Consider the following 22,464-nt stretch of genomic DNA (forward strand, 5'->3'; position numbering starts at 1 on the left):
TGAATTTTTTAAACCATGCTTTTTAATGAATTATCCGCTATTATTATTGAGTATAGCGGAAAATATTTATATGGATATCTTCACTCATTCTTGGAAACCCGTGGTTTCTCTGACCTGAGCAGCTTGGTTCTTCTCAGTGCGTCTGAGCAGACAGAAAATGGGATGAGAAAGTGACACTTATGGCTTCTCTTCCTATTCCAGTTCTAAATTGCTTGAACAAGGCAATTACCTTCCCTACCCCTTAATTTTTCAATATAGAACAGAGGGAGAAGCAGTCATCTCTCACCTGCAGCCCCGGGTGATAAAGTTGAGTCCCCTTTCCACCCCTCTGTAATGAAACCTCTGCACATAGAGACTGGGGAATCCTCCTTCCGTTTTGGTTTGGTTTGGAGTGACTTTCTTTTTAAAGACAGGGTCTTCTGCAGCTCAAGCTGACCTTGAAATCACAATATAGCAAAGGATGCCATTAGACCCTCATCCTTCTGACTGCACTGCTCAGATCCTGGAATGACAGGTGTGCTCTCCCACGTCAGGCATTGGATGTGTGAGGTTTCTGCGCCCCTCACACCAATGTCCACAGCAGACCAAAGATCTTCAGAAGAAAAGATCCCTGACCATGAGTTAGCTTTTGTTTTGCTGCAGTTTCTCGAGTAGAGAGAAAACTTTCCCCAGGCATAACAGTAAGACTGGGAACTCTGCAGAGAAGCCAGGATTCCTGGCACTTGGTCTAGACCTGGGGACACAAACAGTCATTAGTCACAGGTTATTATAAACAGGACGACCTCAAGCTTTAAGTGTTTCTTCCGGCCCCTGGGAATACTAGGAGTGTTAAACAGCGGCAACACCCACATTTATGGCTGAACCCACTCATATGAGGAAATATCAATTGTTATTCAGTGGCACTATTTGAAGCAGTTTCTAAGCAATGCCCTGCTCCAAATAGCCATGTTTTGGCTGGGAAGATGGTCTGGTCAGCATGTGGTATTCACTGAATAGAAGCACATAAAATCTGTTCATTTTATTGCTCAGCTGCGTGCAAGCATAAAGAATGGAGTTTGATTCCCAGAACTCATGTTAAAAAAAGCCAGGTGTGGTGGGCAATCCATGCCAGGGAGGCAGAGAAAAGCTCACTGGACAGACACTCTAACCCAATCATCAGCAAGCCCCAGGTCCCTGCAAGAGATCCTGGGTCAAACCCAGGATGGAACAAGCTGATGGGCTAACTCAGTGGGTAGAGGCATCTGCCATCAAGCTTGACTCCATGGTTTCAGTCCCTGGGACCCATGTAATAGAGGGAAAGAGTCAACTCCAGCAAGTTGTCCTTTGAACTGTATGCATTCTTGAAATCAATCAATAAGTGTACATTTTAGTTATAAATGATGTGGGAGTAAGAGCTGGCTCAGCAGTTAAGAACACTGGCTGTTCTACTCCTGAGTTCCATTCCCAGCATCCACATGGCGGCTCCAATCATCTGTAATTCCAGTTCCAGAAGACCCGATGCCCTCCCTCTTTTGGCCTCCACAGGCAGCAGGTACACAGCGGTACACATACACACATGCAGACAAACACTCAAACACATAAAACAAACAAAAAGTTTAAAAACAGAATAATGAGGTACATCATTCCTGAAGGAGTTAAGCATGTATCTGGCTTCTGCATGCAAATGCACGTGCATGAGCATACACACACAGACAGACAGACAGACAGCTCATTTTCTGTGTCTGACCGTGTGCAAAGCACAAGCTTCATTTCTGCCACTGAGAAATCAGACCTTTGCAGCTCAGCACTCATGTTAGGCTGTGGGCACTGAGGCACAAGCCCATGTCAGATGTATACCCTGGTCATTCACCCAGTAAGAACACGGTGACTCAGTCAACCCAACCTTAGACAGAGCATCGCAGCAGAGTTCAGACCCTTGTAGAGCACCTGAGGGTGGGTAAGGTACAAAGGCAAGCCCTGAGGAGAAATCTTCTGGTGTTCCAATCACTGATGAGCAAACACATCTCTGATAAAAAAAAAAATAAAAAAAAATTAAAAAAAAAACACAGCCTTGTCCTCTACAGGGCTGCGATATTCTAGGATCTTCAAAGTTCCTGCTGCACAAGGCGTAGGCTGGAAAACTGCACTGTGCGTGTGGGGCTATGGAGAGAGTGGGTGGACTATGCAGGTTGTACTGTGGACCAAGCACATAAAAATCTAAGTTGCCCAGTTACTGAAATGCCAGTGACCCAAAGGAACCACTGATTGGTCCATCACCACCTAGTGGTAGCTGTCTACCTCATTCCCAAGTCAGCCGCCTCTAGACTAAACCAGTTCTGCTCCTCCACTCCCACACTATTTGGAGCTGTTCGGTAGTGCACATTTTACCAGAGATTTGGAGAGTAAAATCAGTGTAGGACAGCATAAGGCTGGTCAGACTCACCAGATATCACCATTCCTTACAAAGCACAGAGTCGGTGCCCACAGGAAATTCCTTGCCAGCTGTGATATTCAAGTCCTTCTTCCAGCAACTGGGCTAGCGTTTCTCTCTCCCATATCCTTCCCACTATTGCTTCCATTCCTGGTGGTTTTATTCCCCCACCAACTCCACAGTCTTTCTGCCTCACCCCAAATTAGACTTCTGTCTTCCTATACATATCCCAAATCACAGTGGGCTCCTCGGCCTCATCAAAAGCTCTCTCATTTGCCCTCTCAGCAATACAAAGTGGATGGAAGCTCTTCCTGTGGGGTTTGTTTGACACATCCACCTAGTCAAACCCTAGTGAGGACTGTTGACCACCTTACTGCAACAGGAGCACGGACAAGCACTCCCTGCCTCCCTACCATACACCTCCCTCATCCCCCACCCCCTCCCCCTCCACCCCACCCCGCTGTCCCTGAGGACAGAAGGAGAAGGGGTGTAGATGGGGGCTTGACTTCTCTCTGCTGGAGCCTATTTTGCTTTTCTCTCTACAGCATTTTCAACTCTGAAGGCAGACAGCATGACAAGGGACAGGGGTCTTTGTTTCTCCTGCCTCTTCAACTAAATGCATGCCATCATCTCTTGGCACTTACCTACTGTCCTCCAGCCTCCCTCTCATGGCTAATACCATTAAGAATGGAGTCTCCAGACACCGTCTCCTCTTCCGCACTCCCCATGACTCATCCCACCTGTTTTAATCGCCGTCCTCCTAATTCCATGTCCCAAAGCCAGACAGAAGGTTCACAACCTCATCCTCCCTCTTCTCTAAGGTAGATGCCGTCTTCCCTGGAGCCTCTTAATCTGTGGCCTGTACCTCTAAAGTTGGCCTCTTCCCTTCTTGTGGCCATTCACATCACTTCACCATCTCATGGACCTCTAATCTAATACCAGCCCAGACGTCTCCTCTTGCTCTAGATCCAGACATCTACCTGTCTCCCCTCAAGGTCAATTCCCCCATAAGCCTGCTAAGAGTGCATGTTTGTACATGTACACATTAGCTCCTCTGTAGGCAGATGGTTAACAGGCCTGCCTTGGCCTTGAGTGGGCATATATGTAAAACCCCAGTCTCTCCTCCTCTAAGACAGAAAGCCAAGTCAGCTATATTTTAGCAGCCATGTACCCAGATCTACTTCATCCCACTGTGACATGTACAGCATCCCTTCCCTCCTATCCATCGGTTTGTCCTCTATGTCCTTTATGTCTCCTGCTGCCAGATCACCACAGAGCATCCAAAACACTGGTTCTTCTGGCCTTGTCCACCTCCACCGAAGTTCTACCATGTCCTGAGCCAGCTAATTCCTTGTAAGAAGCAGCTTCATGGTTGCCCATCAGCTTCAGAATTAACAATTCTCTAACCTGTCACAACATGTCCCTCATGATCTGTCTTCTGTCTTCCTTTGTAGCTAAGAACCCCCAGTGACGCTCCACACACACAGCATCCACATTTTATTCACTTTGGGGCATCGGTGATGTCACCCCTTCACGCCTAGACCCTCCCTCAGTGCCTTCATGCTCACAAGGTTTTTGTTCCTACTACGTCCCCTTGCTGTCCTGGGTCTGCCTGCTTCCTTCTTCTGTCTACTGACCCAGAAGCTCCTCTTCCAGGGAGCTCCCCTGACCAGTGGGATGGAAACTATGCACCCATCTCACCCTCCACACACTTAGTAACAAAACACTACATAGCTAAGGCTGTTGCTAAATGATTGTCTGTAAATCTATTTTACATTGTCTCAATATCGACAAAGGGCTTCCCATACCCCTTCCCCCAGTGTTTCCGCTGCAGCTGGTTCCCAATGTGCACCGAGAGAACAGTGTGCTTCCCGCTTCCACTGGCACATGAATCTGACGTGCACATTCTGGAAGGTGGAGCCTATGAGGCTGCACCTCTGAAAAGCTCCCGAGGGTCGCTGGGGTGGCTCAGCTTTGGAGGTAGTGAGCGGCGTGTGATGGGGTAGACAAGGGGACGCTGGATGATGCCTGCGTGGAGTGGATACTCAAGAGGCAGCTAATGGGCTGCATGGAATTAGGATCACGTCTGTGTTCTTCAGCAGCTAAAAACTTCTACCTACTGCCTTCCAGGCACCAACACATCAACCCTCAGAGTTATCTCCTTAGAGCGAAGATGGGGAACATAGGTCCATGCCTGCCTGGCCTCCTTCATTCCCTGCTGCAGGGCACCAAGAGTCCCCCATCAAGTGCATTCTGAAGACACCGTCAAGTCATGTTGAGGACTATTTCAGAAACTGACACTGTTGATGCTTTAAACACTAAGTGACTCGTGTTCGTGAGATACAGGGAAACCTGGATTTGTGTGCATTAAGGTACTAAGGTATCGGAGGCAGGGAACCTGTGGGATTTGGGGGCTATGTGGTCTGTCTTTAGCAAGATCCCTCCATATGAAGTGTTTCAAGCTTCCACAGCTGCTTAAAGGAGTAAAGTAGATGGAACAAAGCCAGGAAGATACCCATACCCTCTTTCTGAATCTCCCGTAGACGTGTCTCAGAGACAATTAAAACCAAAGTGCTGTCCTACCTGTGTCTACGCCTCCACAATTAGGCAAGCTGTTCCTCCATCACTGCCTGTTGTCCACATGACTGCTTCTTTCTTTCTTTCTCTGGCTCACTTTTAAAGCACCGCTGGCCCCAGAGCTCTTTTCCCAAAGCAGATATCACTTCTGAGAGCTCATAGAGCATTGCCTGAAAAGAACTTAAGAAACATCAAAATGGAAAGCCAAAACAGGTGTGAAGCCACACAAAGCAGTATTACTTAGGTTTATTGACCAGCTTTCTAAAAGAATAAAACTTGGAGTACACACACACACACACACACACACACACACACACACACGTTGTGTAACTCCACTTAACTACATAGTATGGTACAATGTCTTCAAACACACACCACATACTACAGTGGCATATATTTACTTTTATGTTTTCTAATGATGGGATTTCATTCATTTTAATTACACTCATTCAGAAGTGTTATGTCCCAGACACTATTTGGACAGTTTCTTTTAAATAATTTCCGTGTAATAGGAGTCTATCAGAGTAAGGTTTATGAGTTTGTTAAAACTGTAACATCGCCCGAGGAGTAGCTCCATCTTGGGGCGTGCATGGAGGAATAAAACAGGAGCTGGCAGCCTGTGTGTCTGGAGAGCTCTGGCCAGGAGGGTCACATGGAAATACTCTATATAGTTATTTTTTTATGAAAAATGTATTTTAAGACCAGTCATTCTAACCATCTTAAAGTGCACAGTTCAGGGCTGGAGAGATGGCCCAGTGGGTAAGAACACACAGCTCTCTTGCAGTGGACGTAAGTTCAGGTCCCTAAAGGAATCCCAAGGAATCTGACACGCCCTCCTGGCCGCTGTGGGCACTGCACTGATGTACACAGAGGTACACCCAGCCACATATGAGACACATAATTTAAAATAAAAATAATTTTCAAAGTGTACAGTTCAGTGTTGTTAGAACATTCACAAAGCTAGAACACCCCCGTCAGATCATTTTTAGATAATTTTCTTGATCCAATCAGGAAGTCAGTGCCCACTGAGTATGAATTCCTACCCTGTGTCCCAAGTCCCTGAATGCCTTTCTGCCTTCTGGGTCTATGGCATATGTGTCATGTGACGTGAAATCCCTCAGAATACCCTTTTATGTTTATGTTCTCATTTATTCACTTAGCCTAGTGCTTGCCCAGGCCAGCCATATATCAGGATGCTTCTCTTCTTTCTGGCTGAGTAGCACCTTAAGTACAGATCATTCACAATTTCTTTATCCATTCATCTGCTGACTTGTATCGTGCCATCTCCATGTTATACACAAACATTATTGCATAAGTACCTGTGCTCAGGGTTTCTGTTTCTTTAAGTGTGTGACTAGAAATAGAACTGATGATTTTTTATAGTACCTTTAATTATCTGTTAAGCAATAGAATCAGCAATGGTTAACGTGACTGTAACACTATGTGTTTGTGAACATGTCCATGTATGTATGTGCACGCACACACAGGTTTGAACACTCACGTGGAAGCCAGAGGTTGACATCTGGTGTCTTCCTCAGTCACCATCCACCTTATTTTTTGAGACAGGGTCTCTCACCAGTCGAGCTAGGCTGTCTGTGTGGTGTGCTCCAGGGATCTGCCTGTGGCGTTTGGATTACAGATGGGTACACCCACATCTGAGCTTTATTCGTTCTGCAGATGTAAACTCAGACCCTCGTTCTTGGGAAGAAAGCATCGCGGCACCTGAACCACCTCTTCAGCCCCTGCAACACCTTTTACAACAAAATTAAGTCCATATTGCTCATTGTTTTCAAAGAAATAACAAAATTGCTTATTTATTCATTGAAAACTAAAGATCCATCATGGTACATGGATCTGAGGGAACCCAAGGAAGGAAGATAACCACAAGATCATAGACCGGGCTGGGCTACATAGTGGGATCCTGTATCAGGGAGGGGGAAGGGAGGATGAGGAAAAGCTGCTATGTTATTTGTATTATCTCTAGGTTTTAGTTACCCATCCGATCGACAAGATCCCAGATGCCAGAGGATGAGTTGCAGGAAAAAAAAAACGAATTTAACACATACTTTAATGAAGTCATTCAATTACAAACCCATCGGTTCCCCATAGGGACTCATCAGTCTTGCAGATTCAAAGCCGAAAATAGAAATTCCCCATTTTCGCTATCTATTATGATAAATTAGGTAATTTTCCAGATTATATTCTCATAGTCCCAGGTAGTTGAATAAACACCTTCAGCCACTGGGCATTAAAAGTTCCAGTAGAGACTCTTCTGTGCATTTGAAGCTGAGAACCACTGGTGCAGGGTGATGTTTTTCAATTTCTGAACCAGGAACAGAAGCAGCATCTCCTGGGAATTTGCTATAAGGGCAGGGATTTGGCATAAGGAAAACAGTGGGTAAAGTTCTGTGCAATCACGAGAACTTGGATTTAGATTCCCAGGGCCCATGCCAAAAGCCCAGTGAGATGGTTCAATCCCAGAATTGGGAGGCAGACACGGGACAATCCCCAGAGCTTGCCGGCCACCCAGTCTAGCCAATCAGTGAGCTCCATGTTGAATAAGAGACCCTACCTCAAAAATTAAGGTAGAGAGCCATAGAATAAATAATCAAGGTCGACCCATGGCCTGCAGATTCTCATACATATAACATGTACTTACATATACACATGTACACACATGTATGCACCACACATACAAATACATAAAATAAATAAATGCTGGTTTTTCATGTCAAGCCCTTTGCAATCACTGAATTCCTCTAGGGGATTCTAGGGCCAACTATGAGGACCACGTGGAGCCAAAGAACAAGGCACCAATTAGACAACAGTAGAACTAACATGGGGTCCCACGCATCCCTCGAGAGACGATCCCAAAGAGAAACCCAAAGCAGTGACCGGTCAAGGCATAGCCTGAGTGTTGGGTCATTGGGTAATTTTCAACCAGTCAATAAAGGACAGAGCTGTTCTTTCAGGAAGGGGCCATTGGGAAACTCTTAGTCTGTTCTCTGCTTCTTTCCATCCCTGTCATCTCTAAATGCTTCCTTTGCAAGCACGGACAGCACAGAGACCTGTAGGGAAAACAGAAAACAAATTGGGCACACCACACATAGTCACTGCTGTGGTGGCTATAGAAAAAGGTGACTACTACCCAGGGCACCCTGAGAGCTCCAGGAACCGAGATCCGCCTGCCTGCATATAAGAAATGTGTTTCTGCTCTGCCTCACCAATCCTGCAGCTCGCAGCTCAGGACTCCTCAAATATTTCCAAATTGCCAATTTTTCATATTCACAGAAGGCTGGAGATGTGGCAGTGCTGTGGAGAATTACAAAGAAATGATTGAAAGCAAGTGGAGTGCTGGTGAAGCTGAGAGGCGTGGCTACATGGGCTCCCTACTGAAAAGGGAAAGTTAGCTTTGGCTGTAAGAGAATAGGAGAAAACGGGTCTTTTCCCCAGTGGTGAGAAGTTGGTTCTGGGCCAGAAAGATGTAGTACACGCCTACAACCCCAATCTGTTCTGGAGGCAGAGGAGAAAGACCTGGACCTCCAGGCCCTCCTCCAACCTCGGCTACTGCTGTAGTTTGAATGTGAAATGTCCCCCACAGGCTCCGTGTTAGTACAGTTGGTCCTCGTCTGGTGACGCCATCCTTGGACGTTTGTAGAACCTTAGGAGATGGAGCCTTGCTGGGGAAAGTGAGATGCTAGGAGCCCCCAGTTTTACAGCCCAGGCCTAGTTCTTTTCTCTGCTTCCTGACTACAGCAACAGTGTGACCAACCGCCTCTCCTGCTGCCATGCTTCCTGCCATGGTGGACTGTATCCCTTCAAAGTGTAAGCCAAAATCAACACTGCCCCCGCTAAGTTGCTCCCTGTCAGATATTTATTTGCTCACAGAAACAAGAAAAGTTATGAACATACGGAGAGGCCACATGAAGAATATAAATTAAATCGACTTGTTCTTTCCTGCCCATCACCCATTCATTCTTGATAGTGGATGGTATTCCTCCCCATACGGTGGCCAAGGCTGAGAAAGGTGTCCACAGACTGTAATTGCTGCTATTGCTAAGACTGACTCCTCTCTTACCTTATAGGTACCACATCTGCGTGACTGTACTGATCTACTTCCTGCCTCTACTGGTGATCGGCTACGCGTACACTGTGGTGGGGATTACACTGTGGGCCAGTGAGATCCCCGGCGACTCCTCTGACCGCTACCATGAGCAAGTCTCTGCCAAACGCAAGGTGAGCAAAAGCCAAGTAGGCACTGACAGTGTGGGCGGCTTGAAGCCCCAAAGCCATAAAGCATCTCTGGACCTCAGAAACAGGCGAGAAAATCAGGGCCTTCCTTCATGCTCACGTGTACATGTACACAGTCATATACAGTCATACACGTGTACAAACCCTCATATATATACATAATTATACACATACACATACATTCATCATATACAACATACATCATATTCAATAAATACACACTAACACTCATACACATCTATACATCCATATTAGACACTCCTACACATACACACACATAAACATTCATACACATGTGCATATACACACAAAAACAGACTCATACACATACATATATACACACACATACACTCATACACATATGCACACATATACAGATACACACACATATATATGTACACAGAGACACCCATACACATACACACAGACACCCATACATATGTACACATGCACATACAAATGCTCATATACATATATACACTCATGAACATTCTACACATATACTCATATGCCATACACGTCTAAGTACACTCATACACATAAATTTATATATATACATATATATCACATGTGTACATACTCATATACAAACATGTAAACAAATATACACACTCATACACATACATACTTATACACAGAAACAAATATATACATATATATGTATATATATACACTCATGTGTATTCACACAATCCTTCATATGCAGACACTCATATACATTCATATACACACTAACATATACACATACATATACATGCACATCTATGCCCATACATGTTCATATACATATACACATGTGATAACATACACAAACTCATACACATGTATAATTTTCATACACACATGCACATATGCATACACCCATACATACACATACATACTACTCAACTACATACAAGTTTTACACACACACATGCCTATACATAGTAACTTGGCCTGAGAATTTATAAGCAAGAGAAATTGGTCTTCACAGCTGTAGAGGCCAGGAGTCCAAGACCACGGCAGAGTTTGGTGAGGGCACTTCCTGCTCATGGCTCACACATTAGAAAGGCAAGGGAGCTCCAGGCCCTCTCTTATTAGTGCTTTAATCCTGTCTATAAAGCTTTGCCCTCAGTGGCTAGCTGCTTCCCAAAGGCCTATGACCTAATACTGTCACATACCACATGTCACTGGTGCTGAGATTCAGCATATGATGAGGCCTGACATGAACATTCAGGCTCCTGGGTCTCACAGACCTTTCTCCAACCCTCTTTAAACACAGGATATGCCCTTACAGGAACTCTCCCATGCTCTCCCTTCTCCTTCCTCTGCTTCAGTCTCCAGACGAGACACCTTCCCCAGCCCCTTCCTCCCCTGGCCCAGGCCTCTGCTGCCTTCCCTATGCCTTCTCTCTTGAGAACCCATGTACATCTCACTATCTCTCCCCTGTCTTCTCTACACATTGACCAACAGGTCACATAACAGCACACCTCAGTCCTCTGAAGGGTTCCTGCTCCACCCTCAGGCTATAAGTCTACAGGGATTGGTCCAGGAACCTTTAATTCCCAACAAGTCCCACATGAGAGCAACAATGGCAGTCCTGGGCCACACTCCGAGAACTATAACCAGGATCCTTAAGCTGAGTGTCAAAGGTCTTTCAGCCTCCTTAGAAGACGGTATTATAAACACCTCCGTTCCTACCCACACTGAACAGTGACAGGGAGAGGAGAGAAGCCACCCCACAGTGCTGACAGGCCTGCTGTGCCCTCTCCCCAGGTGGTCAAAATGATGATCGTGGTTGTGTGTACCTTCGCCATCTGCTGGCTGCCCTTCCACGTCTTCTTCCTCCTGCCCTACATCAACCCAGATCTCTACCTGAAGAAGTTCATCCAGCAGGTCTACCTGGCCAGCATGTGGCTGGCCATGAGTTCTACCATGTACAACCCCATCATCTACTGTTGCCTCAACGACAGGTGAGCAGACCATGCTTTCACACCTAAGCCACACCCAGAATGAACAGAGAGTGGCGGGTCTGTAGCAAGCTAAGCACACATTCGAAGCTATGCCCATCAGGGCTCTGCAACACCATGAGCCCAGATCGAGCTGGGTTTCTTTTCCAAAAAAACAAACAAACAAGGCATCTTTAATTTCATGCGTGACATGATTTGTTTCCTTACAGAGGTGCAAATCTGTATGTGTGGGGATGTATCTGTGCTTGCAGGTGGAGGTCAGAGAAGGATGTCAGATGTCCTGCTCTGTCATCCCCCACTTTATTCCCTTGAGTCAGGACTTTAACTAAACCTAGATCTAGGCTGGCAGCCAGTAAGTTGCAGTGATCTCTCTGTCTCCAAACCCCACCACATGCATGCGCATCTGGGTAAAGTACTGTACAAACATACCTGGCTTTTTGCGTGGGTTCTGTGGATTTGAATCAGGCCTTCACATTCATGAAGCAAGCCCTCGAACCCATTGAGCCATCTTCCCAATGTTTAGTCTTCTGGTTTTTAGAAGTTAGAGACTACATTAGCGGGCTGGGGGCATGTTGGGACTCTTGCACGTAAACAAGCCTGCACGCTGGGTTTCCTCACCCTACTGTTTCATCGGGGTCACTTCTTAAGACTCATCTTGCATGTCCAGGAACACAGAGAACACAGCAAAGAAGCCAGGGTTTCCAGGTAGAGAGCACCAGGTAGAGACACCAGGCTACAGTGTACTTGTCACCCAAAGAACCATCCAACCCCTATCCGGGGAAGGATGCAGAGATGAGGCGGCAATAGGAGGAGACGGTTAAGCTTAGGCATACGTGAGTGACTCCCTCTTGAACTAGTCTCTGTCCACCGTCTCTGTCATCCCACAGTTCCGTCTCCTAAGAGCTTGATGGCCTGGTTCCAATTCTTTTGGTTAACTCTCCTAGCACCTCTGTAAGTGAAGATGATTCTCCATGTTTAACCAGTGAGGAAACAGTAATAAAACCTCACTGGCAGTCAAGGGTTGCGTCTTGATACATACTTTTACCGTGAGCCCGGTGTGTTAGTTACCTTTCTATTGGCTGAAATAAGACACCACGGCCAAAGTGACTTATGAGGAGAAAGGATTCATACAGACCTGTGGTTCCAGGGGAATAAGAGTCCATCGTGGCAGGGAACTATGACAGCAGAGAGTATTCATGGTGGCAAAAGCAGCTTAAGAGCTCACATCTCCAACAGCAAACAGGAAGCAGAAAACAAGCCCAGAATGATGGAGGCTTTGAAATCTCCAGGCCAGTGGCATATTTTCCCCAGCAAGGCTGCACCTTCTAAGTCTATCCAAATAGCACCACCAACAGGGGACCAAATATCCAAATGCCCAAGACTGTGGGGAACATTTCTCATTCAAACCACAGCCCCTGGCAACCGGTTCAGTAAACGCACACAAATACCTATGGTGTGGGCTGGTTTTCCTTGATGTTCAGTTAACCCAATGTCTTCTGTTTACCTGCCTGAGGAAACAACCTAATCTGGGATGCCCCCATAAAGGCTTTTATTGCACCTGGCAACTGCCCATGTCCAGATGTGAATTCATTTGAACTTGTAATGACACAGACCAGGCCTGGGTAGATCCCACGTTGAGGAGCTGACACCGTGGGGAGGAATGCCCTCTTAAAGCGGGCCACCCCAGGGCTCACCTCTCCTTCCTTCCTCTCCAGGTTCCGTCTGGGCTTCAAGCACGCCTTCCGCTGCTGCCCCTTCATCAGTGCAGGTGATTATGAGGGGCTGGAAATGAAATCCACCCGATACCTCCAGACACAGAGCAGCGTGTACAAGGTCAGCCGCCTGGAGACCACCATCTCCACTGTGGTGGGAGCCCATGAAGAGGAGCCCGAGGAAGGCCCCAAGGCCACACCCTCATCCTTGGATCTCACCTCCAACGGCTCCTCTCGCAGCAACTCCAAGACCATGACAGAAAGCTCCAGCTTCTACTCTAACATGCTGGCCTAGGCATATTCAAGGCATGGCCTCTAGCCCATCTTGTGTTGCTTATTCATGGAAGCCTCTGATTTGGACTTTGTTGGAAATACCCTAGCACTGGGGCCTTTGGAGAAGGGTCACAATGGTTTAAGGAAAACGTTTCATGCTGTATGCAATCTGGATTCCTTCCTGTCTTTGTCAACCATCCTCCATGCTGGTGACCCAAGGCAGACTAGTAAACTTCTATAAAGTGAGAAGGCTATCCTTGCTTTCCCCTGCAGCCATCCCACGATTCCTGAAATGACTTCATCTGCATGCAAGGTGCTTATCTGGGGAGGAATTCTGCAAGGCACCTGACCTATTTGTCTGGAGCGTCTGTCTTTCTTCAGCGAAGTCAGTCTCAGCCATGCGTGGACTAGCTCACACCACTCCAGCCTTCCACAGGACAGTGTGAGCGAAAGAAGGTGCCACCTAAACTGTAATGAAAGCTGTACCCCAACCTAAGCACACATGAAGAGAGGACACCTGCCATTGTGACACGCCGATGTTTCAGTCCATTCAAACATCACGGGCTTGACAATACTGGATTCTTCTGCATTGTGTCCGCAGTGCAACCAACACGGACTGAATACGTCTACACAGGCCAGCTGATGTTCTAACCAAGAGTCAGGAGATCCCTGCCAGGCTATCTGAGCTTCTTTTCCTTCTTTGCAAAACATCAGAACTGAACCAAATACTCTTAAGTGTTCCTTTGAATCTCAGTGTTCCCTGGTTTAATGGTGTATATAGTTCATTTTCCGTCTCCCTCTCCCTCTCCCTCTCCCTCTCCCTCTCCCTCTCCCTCTCCCTCTCCCTCTCCCTCTCCCTCTCTCTCTCTCTCTCTCTCTCTCTCTCTCTCTCTCTCTCTCTCTCTCTCTCACACACACACACACACACACACACTTAAAAAAAAGCAATGGCAGCCTCAAAAATACCAGGGGTGTCAATACTTAGAGATGGGTGTGTATAAATATCCCCCCATTGATCCAAAATCCCTGCTTCAAAAATTCCTTCTCCAGGAAGTTTCTCCTCTTTGACAGAGCAGAGAACTTCACAGGAAAACTTGATGTCTCCAGCAGGCTGCATCCCGGCTCTGAGAGCAGCACTGAGGAGGACAAGTGTGTGGACTTCCTGCTCTGGCTGTTCGCGTCTTTGTGCATGTTCTTCACTTTTTGCTACACACAGTGGAGAGTAGGGAGGCTGTCCTCCTGGAAAGAGGAGCCTTGTGTCTTCTCTTCAGACTCTGAACCTTGCCCTCCTGCTCCGCTTTGCCGATCTCCGTCTATAAGAAGTTAAAGGATCCACCAATCCGAAAGGACATTTAGTCTAACAAGAGCCAAGAACTGAAACTTTGCATCCTGAGATGGCTTCAGGACCCCTGGCAGGTGAGAATGCTGTTCCTTTCCGTCTCAGATGTGACTGGAAGCGAAAGCTTCATGTGACATCCGTGAACATCCTCATGGTTCAGATAATTGGATGCACAAAAGCTCTATTCATCGTGTCAGAAAAAACAAGGCCACCCACCACCAGGATTTATAACTTCTGCCAGCCTTGTTGAATCAAACATTTTGAGGACATCGGCATACCTGGAGAAGGCAAGATTTATACAGAAGTAATATAAACCAGAAAAAAAGAAAAGGAAAAGAAACAAGAACCATATTCTGCAGAGAATTATGGGAAAGTTTAATAAACTAAGTAAGGGCTGCTGAATGACAACCTAGCAGTTGAAAATAAAGTGTAGGAACAACAAAAGCCAATGCCCAAATTGTATATTATACTTCCAATAAGGAATCTCACTATGTGCAGATGTAAAGAAATGTGGCTATGAAAAGTAGCCAAGGAGAAGACACCCAGCATGGAGGACATCTTATCTACAGAAGAGAAGGTTAGGGTAAAGTTCGCAAGGATGTATGGAGTGTCTGCTCTGGACTTTGCCTAAACTGAGGACACGCAGCTCCTTCCACCCTGAAGAGATTCCTATGCCTGATGTCTCTGAGGCACCAGTCCTGGTGAAGCCAGCCTGCTCGCCAGGCATGGAGGCATTGAGAAGCAGATTCTTCCTCGGATTTTAAAAGCTGACTTTCAACTTGGGGACTCAAGCTAAGGGGTGGGGCTTTCAGAGAAGCTTTGCAATGGCAGTTCTCTGAGGTAACTCTGAAGGGAGACGCCAGTCAGCCCAGGGTCCCTAAAGGACCGAGACGAGAAATTCTGTTCCATGTGTAGTGTGAGGGAAGACAAGGTGGCCCTGGCTTCATGGATATGCTGAAGCATCCCTCAGAGAGGACCACAAAGCTCCCCACCACCCCTGCTCCCAAGACCATTTAACTTGCAGTGATGTTGTCAATCCCTATTTGTGAGAACACTGTGATTTGTGCTCTGTGCATGGGTCTCTTATTGAAATGTGTTCGTGTTAATCTCCTGAGTTTTCTTGATGTACCCTCCACTATCTATAGGCTGGGAGATACTATGGGGCCATCCTTCCTGCATCACCTCCAACCTGTGGGATCCCAGTGCCATTGTTCCTGTTAGGTACATCCTCCTCCTGCCGCTGCTCTTGCCTGGAGAGGAGCTCTGAGGTCTGCCCCACACTCAATGAAACTGAAGGCTGTGGGAGGACCTTTATAGAAGGAACACCCTTAGCCCTTCAGCAGAATGCTGAGACACGGGGCTGAGTGGAGTTCTGGGAAAGGAGAGGGCACGGGAGACAAGAGTGTCTGTAGAAAGGAGTCATTCCTGGGGCATCTGTGTTTGGGGCCTGGGATCCTGGAAAGAAAATCTCATGCAAATAAAGTATGCTTTGACTATCTCACACTTTTGTCCCTTCTCTAGGGATCAGGAACCCTGCTGGGGGTGGGATAGGACAGTGATGGGAACTCTCACAAATTTCACAGCCAGAAGGATGAAACCCAACATCTACTCCATGCTAGGATGGCACGGGTTTGGGCTGCCAAGATCTGAGATGTGGTTCCAGACTGGGAAACAGGAACTCGGGGTGGTGTGGCGACACCAACGATGTCACCCATGAAATACATAGGTGTCAGTTCAAGCTGTTCATGGAGAAGATGACAAGGCAGTTAGATGTACAAGAGATGTTCTAGAGGCAAGGTCAAGGCAGACCATATGGGAAGAGAAGAGGGTCAAGCCAGCAGCACAGTGGGAGAAAAGGGAGAACTCTAGACCACCACATGGATGGAGATAGGGTCTGGAGGTTTGAATGAGAAACATCTCCTATGGGCTTCGGTGTTTAAACATTTAGTCCCTTTGATGATTTGTATATGTTTGGCCCATGAATTGGCACTATTAGGAGGGGTAGTCTTGTTGGAGTGGGTGTGTCACTGTGGGTGTGGGCTTTAAGACCCTAGTCCTTGCTGCCTGGAAGCCAGTATTCTGCTAGCAGCCTTCAGATGAAGATGTAGAACTCTCAGTTCCTCCTGCACCATGCCTGCCTGGATGCTACCATGTTCCCACCTTGGACTAAACCTCTGGACCTATAAGCAGCCCCAATTAAATGTTGTCCTTATAAGAATTGCCTTGGTCTGTTCACAGCAGCAAACCCTAACTAAGACAGTTCCTTACTTTAGGGTGTGCTATTTGGGAAGGTTGTAGAACGTTTCAGTGGAGCCCTGCTAGGATGTACATCACTGAGGGTATCATGATTCTAACCCTCTGAAACTATTAGTCCAGATCATAGTCCCAAATGACCTTTTTGTTCTGTAAGTTACCTTGCCATGGTGTTTTATCACAACAGAGGAGTAACTAACGAGAAGGGGAAGAGAAACCCAGTGCATGCAGACTACTCAAGAGAAGCTCACATTTGCTTTAGCAGAAATTGTCAAGCTGGCACCAGGCATGCTCAGTGCCTGCCTAGAGAAGGGGGAAGGAGGGGTCCACACTTGAATGACAGGCCCATAGTGCTGCACCTGGGCTGGTGGGAGTGGCTGCCAGCCAATGGCACTCCTCACCCATATTTTTCTCCAGGTAGACCTGTGCCATACAGCTGCAGAACTGCTGCAACAGCTTTGGTCCGGACCTCTACATTTGCAAACATGGCAGGAGACCCCTGCAGATAGGAAAGCAGTGGTAATCACTGTGAGCACTGACAAACTGCTCCCCACTGCTGGGACACCTCCCACAGGCAGTGCCACCAAGGGAGCCACGAAATGTTGCAAACACTTACTATGTGGCAGAGAGAGGTCAAGGGGGAAACAGATACAGTTGTCCAAGGTATTCAAGATGAACAGTGAAGATGTTCCTTTTAAAATTAAGACATCTTAGAGACAGCCTTGGATAAGCTTCAAGGAATCCACAAGTCCCCTTCAAGATCCCCACCTCTCAGGCTCTCTCTGCAGGGTGGGGGAAGGGATACATAGGACTGTCCTCTAAAACAATCCTTAACTCTGTGATGTCTAACAAAAGAAGAGGCTGTGGGTTGTTTCTAAGAGACGGGTGAACTGCCAGGAAACAGTATTTGGAACAAAATCATACTTTCTCTCAGGTATCCCAGTGATTTAAAGCTTTAGATAAAACCACTGGGTTCATGGTAAAGGCGTGTGCTCACTCTTCTCCATTGAAAGACATGCCCCTTGAATAAGCAGTAATAACGCCTTAGTTATAGGTCAACAGATAGCACAAGGTATGGGAAATAGATATGGAGACATAAAGATGTTTTCATTTGCTCCAGCAATGTGTGACAGGCATCTTAGAAATATTCATCCCAGTAGCTATAGCAGGGTTTGGTAATACTCCTCCCTGAACTCCTTCAATCCTTTTGGTACAAAATAATTGGACCTCCTCAGTGCTGAACCCCAGTGTGATAGTTCAGTCAAGGCCTTGAGCACAGGGGGATGAAATGGACACACATGGAGAATGTCCCTCCCCATCTTCCAGGGTAAATAGAACATCTGACCCCACAGGCAATACTCTGACTGTTACTGTAAAATTATAAAAAATAAAAAGCTGTCTTTTGTCCCCCACTAGGTCCAGCACCTCAGTGCTCCAAGATATCCGCTAGATATCTTAAGTCTCATTCAGCAAAGCCTCTCACCCGCTTTGCTCCATCCCATATCACACTGCCAAAGGCCTCTCTCTGAGCCTGGCAGCAGTCTCTCTACCTATCTAGTTCCCAAGGCAGGTTTCCATGCCAGAAACACACATCCCAACTCCACAGTGGCCCAGTGTCTCTAGCCGCTGCACACTTTCTTACACTTAAATGGCTACATGAAACAACACACAACAAAATAACCTTTGATCCAACTGATAAGACATAATTGCCCACCTAAACATACAAAGCCCTGTACACATCCATCCCTTAAGAATATTCATAACGACCTGTAAAGGTACAGCATCCTTCCTTCTTGTCCAATGACAGGTCTCCTTCTGTCCTGTACCTGCTCACCTGTATGATGACATCATCCCACACAGAACTTATTTCTACCCAGTTCAGGAGAGCAGAGGGGAGGGAAAGAGGCCTAGGTTCTGCAGCCTCATGAGACAGGGGTCACAGATGTCACACTGGCTTCCCTCTCAAGCAGCACAGCTTGGGAGGAGAAAGGATTGCTGATGAGCAAGAAGTGACAGAGGACATCAGAGGCAAATGCTGGTGTTGCCTATTTAACTAGCTCTGGAGTCCATTCAGGGTCAAGCCTGGGCTCTTTGTACTTCTCTTCCCCCTTTTAAAAATTTTGTCTTTAATTTCAAAAATATTTTATTAGATATTTTAAAATGTGTACATGTTTGAACCATACTTACCCTTCTGCCATCCAGCACTTTTTAGAGACACCTGCCTACCCTAGCCACCCAACTTTGTGTCCATACTGAAGTCCTAACTCCCATCCAAGAGGCTATTGGCAATTGATGAGTGCTGGGCTGGGAGAGGCTGAGTCAGTTCTCTCTATGAGTACTTTCTTTGGTGAGTCAACCACACTCCAAGGGAGGACCACTCATCCAAGAACTCCTTTCTTTTTCCAGTTGATTACGTTCTCCACTCCTTAATCCAACACAGTTTCTGAACCTGAAATACCCTTCCTAACTTCTCCTTGCTGAAATGTCACCTTCCCTGTCTCTAATACAGAACTGGGCATCTCTGAGTCCCAGTTCATGACTAGCCCCTAGTCATGTGACAGTATTAAGTAAGGAAAGAACTTTAGGGAAGTAATTTGCCCATAAAGATGGTGCATTTATGGTAGGACTTGTGCCCTTATAATATGACCTATGAGAGAGAGAGAGAGAGAGAGAGAGAGAGAGAGAGAGAGAGAGAGAGAGGCAGAGACATCAACACCTCTCCCATCCAACCATGACACCACCCACACATCCCTCCATTTCCAATCCCTCTCAAAACTCCAACCTCATGCATTCCCAAGTCCTTTCTAAATTGATTCCCAGGACAGGGCTTCAGTGTTAGTCTTAAAAGAAGCAGCCGAAGCAAGGATGACTGTGAATGCCTATTGCAGGGCAGTATCATTAACTTTGCCTACTGCAGTGATAAAACACCCTGATGAATGCAGCTTAGAGGAGGAGGGGTTTATGTTGACTGACAGTCAAGGGTGTAGCCCATCATGGTGGGGAAATCCTGGCTGGTGGCAGGAACTTGAGGAAGTGGGTCACACTGCACCTGTAGCCAGAAAGCAAACACAATGAATGCCAACGCTCAGTTCACGTTCTCCTTTTTATTCACCCTTGGATCCCAGCCCGGGGAAAGGGTTAAAGTGGGTTTTCCCACATCCATTAACTCAGTCACAACAATCCTTCACAGAGTAAGAGACAGAGTGCTCAGTCATGATGGGACACTATAGTACTCTCTCCTCCTGACCAAGGCCGAGGACATCTTGGAAAAGAGGGTAGAAAGGACATAAGAGTCACGGGATGGGGAGGAATGCTAAGAATTGTTGTCCTCTGGACATGACATGACTATCACACATTCATAAACTCACACCAGCTGTGGCTACCTGCACAAGATCAAGCTAGCCAAAATTCCAGCATAGATGGGGCCGATGATCACCAGCCCCCAGGCCTTACTAAGGAGCTATTGGCAGCTGATGAATTATTCTTTTTTTTTTTGAGGATGTGGCCACTGAGAGAATTACCATTACCCAGGGGATGGCCCTACACCCATGCACATATGGGCAGAAGAGAATGGACTTTGTGGGTCTTTAAACAGCCATGAATTAGAAAAGGAACATGTGGGGGGATATGGTGAAAGTTGGAGGAGGGATAGGGAGATAGATATGATTATATATCATATGTGTATATGTATGAGATTATCAAGAATACTTTTTTAAAGCTAATCCCTCACAGACATTCTCAGGGGCTAGCCATAATCTAGAAAATTCCTCCCAGGAAACTCTTCTCTTAGGAGACTTGAAATCTCAAGTTGAGAACTGATAGTAACCACCCAATAGCGCACAGTAAATTCAGAAGGGTCTTTAGCCATCACCGTGAGTGAACAGCATTTCCCCTCCATGTTCTCTTCATGTTTAAGACCACTTTAAATGCTCCCCCCCCACCCATATAGCCTGCATTGTGTCTGTGTATTCCACAGAGTAGAGAAGGCAAAACTAGGTCTCCCTCAGTCTTTGCCTGACAAAGTAAGAGTCATGTTAGTGAAAGCGCCGGATGGCTGGTGAGCTGGACACTAGTCTGCAGACTCCAGATGTTGAAGGACAGGGCTAATCCCTCCCCTCTCTCCACCTAAAATGAAATATGTTAACAAGCATCGCGCTGTGTCTTTGGGGCCAAGCACAGTAGGTGCATTAGCAAGATCTACCTCCACATGTCAATGTCAATGTCACTGTCCTTAACATGAAAATAATGGGGCATAGTTGAAGTAAGTTGTCAGAGATCCCACTTATGGAACACAATTCCCACTGACACCCAACTCCAAAGCCCTGAGTCTGAGTCCCCTTTATTCCTCATAGTACCATTTCTCTTCAAGTTGCCATAGTCTGGTTGGGTCTTTCCTCCCTGGACAGATTTTCAGGAAGCTAGTTCGTGAAGTGGTGTTTTCAGAAGGAGCAAATCTTCGTAGGATCAGAAGAAGAAGATCCAAAGAGTAAACTGTCCTGTGGCTATAAATGTTCCTACAGTCAGGCAAGCTATGCAGCCAGGCCCTGATCATGGTGTTTGGAGAGAGCTCAGCAAATGTGTCTTGCTGAAAGGACCTTGGCACCTTCAGTCTTGGGTGCATAAAAATTCCCTAGATAAGGCATTTCTTTGGAATATAAAGGTTTCTTTGCAATAAAAATGTCACTGGGAAAGGTAATACATTTACAAGAAGCAACTTGGAGATCTATGCCCTCCCCCTCAGGCTAGGTTTTCTTAGGTACTGAAGGCATTGAGGGGTAAAGCAGGGACCTCTTGATTGTCTGTGAGAATTGAGCACACTAAAGGGCTTCCTGGAACCAGGCTGTACTGGAAGATCACCCAAGAGGTTGTCCAAATAGTTTCTGAGTCAGGGAATAGGGTGAAGTCAGAAGTCAAGCAAAGAATCCGAGGGCAACAGGTTAATGATTTTCAAATCCTGTAATCATGGTGGAATGAAAGGGTTCGCTATAGTCTAGATTCCTAGCTTCATCCTCAGAGTGTTTGACTTCGTAAGTCACCACCAAGCCCAGGAACTGAATTTAGTGGGCGCATCAGTAGTTACTGTGCAGATGACCCATGGGACTGCTAGACTGGCTGAATTAAAACAAAAAATGGTTTAGAAAGTCAGCACGATAGGATTCAAAGCAAAGAATAAATTGTAACCAGGGAAATGGTGCACATTTTTCCTAATACAAGGGTTTGCCTCTCTAGAACTAGGGACTCAAAAGCCTGGTCATGTGAACTTAGTTAGGAGCAAGGTTTCAGGTTGGACACCATAAGACAGAGGTGTGCAATAGGAGGAGGCATGGGAAGGTGGGGTTACAACGCAGTCCTTCTCTATCCCTTGTGGCCCATTTCTAATTTTTCTTCCAACATTTCAATATTACCCCTCTTATACAAAGAACCTCCATGTCACTCACCTGCCTCCTACCCTATTTTAGCCTTCTTTTGTGAAGGTTTACAAAATCAAAATGGATGTGGAATCTGCACTTTCTAGATTCCCAGACAAACACTATAGCCATGAACTAATGAGAGACCCTGATCTTTAAAGTATATCTAACTCAGAGTGGAATTGTTTGGCTTCCCTACACTCTAGAACAATTCTCAGTGCCTTTTATAGTGTACTAAGGTATATTTTTGCTGCTGTGATTAAACACCATGACCAATGCAGCTTATGGAAGA

At 46.3% G+C, this 22,464-nt stretch overlaps 1 protein-coding gene across 1 annotated transcript in view; it reads left to right on the forward strand.

Moving 5' to 3' along the window:
- Tacr1 (tachykinin receptor 1) overlaps positions 1-14,829 on the forward strand; it is a 168,876-nt gene extending 154,047 nt beyond the window's left edge. The window contains exons 3-5 of the mRNA NM_012667.3: positions 9,073-9,223; positions 10,994-11,190; positions 12,903-14,829. Coding sequence (NP_036799.1) covers positions 9,073-9,223; positions 10,994-11,190; positions 12,903-13,194 — 640 coding nt within the window. The 3' untranslated portion in view covers positions 13,195-14,829. The remainder of the gene's footprint in view (positions 1-9,072; positions 9,224-10,993; positions 11,191-12,902) is intronic.
- The last annotated feature ends 7,635 nt before the right edge of the window (positions 14,830-22,464 follow it).

This window comes from Rattus norvegicus, chromosome 4, assembly GCF_036323735.1.
Source record: "Rattus norvegicus strain BN/NHsdMcwi chromosome 4, GRCr8, whole genome shotgun sequence".
NCBI lineage: Eukaryota > Metazoa > Chordata > Mammalia > Rodentia > Muridae > Rattus > Rattus norvegicus.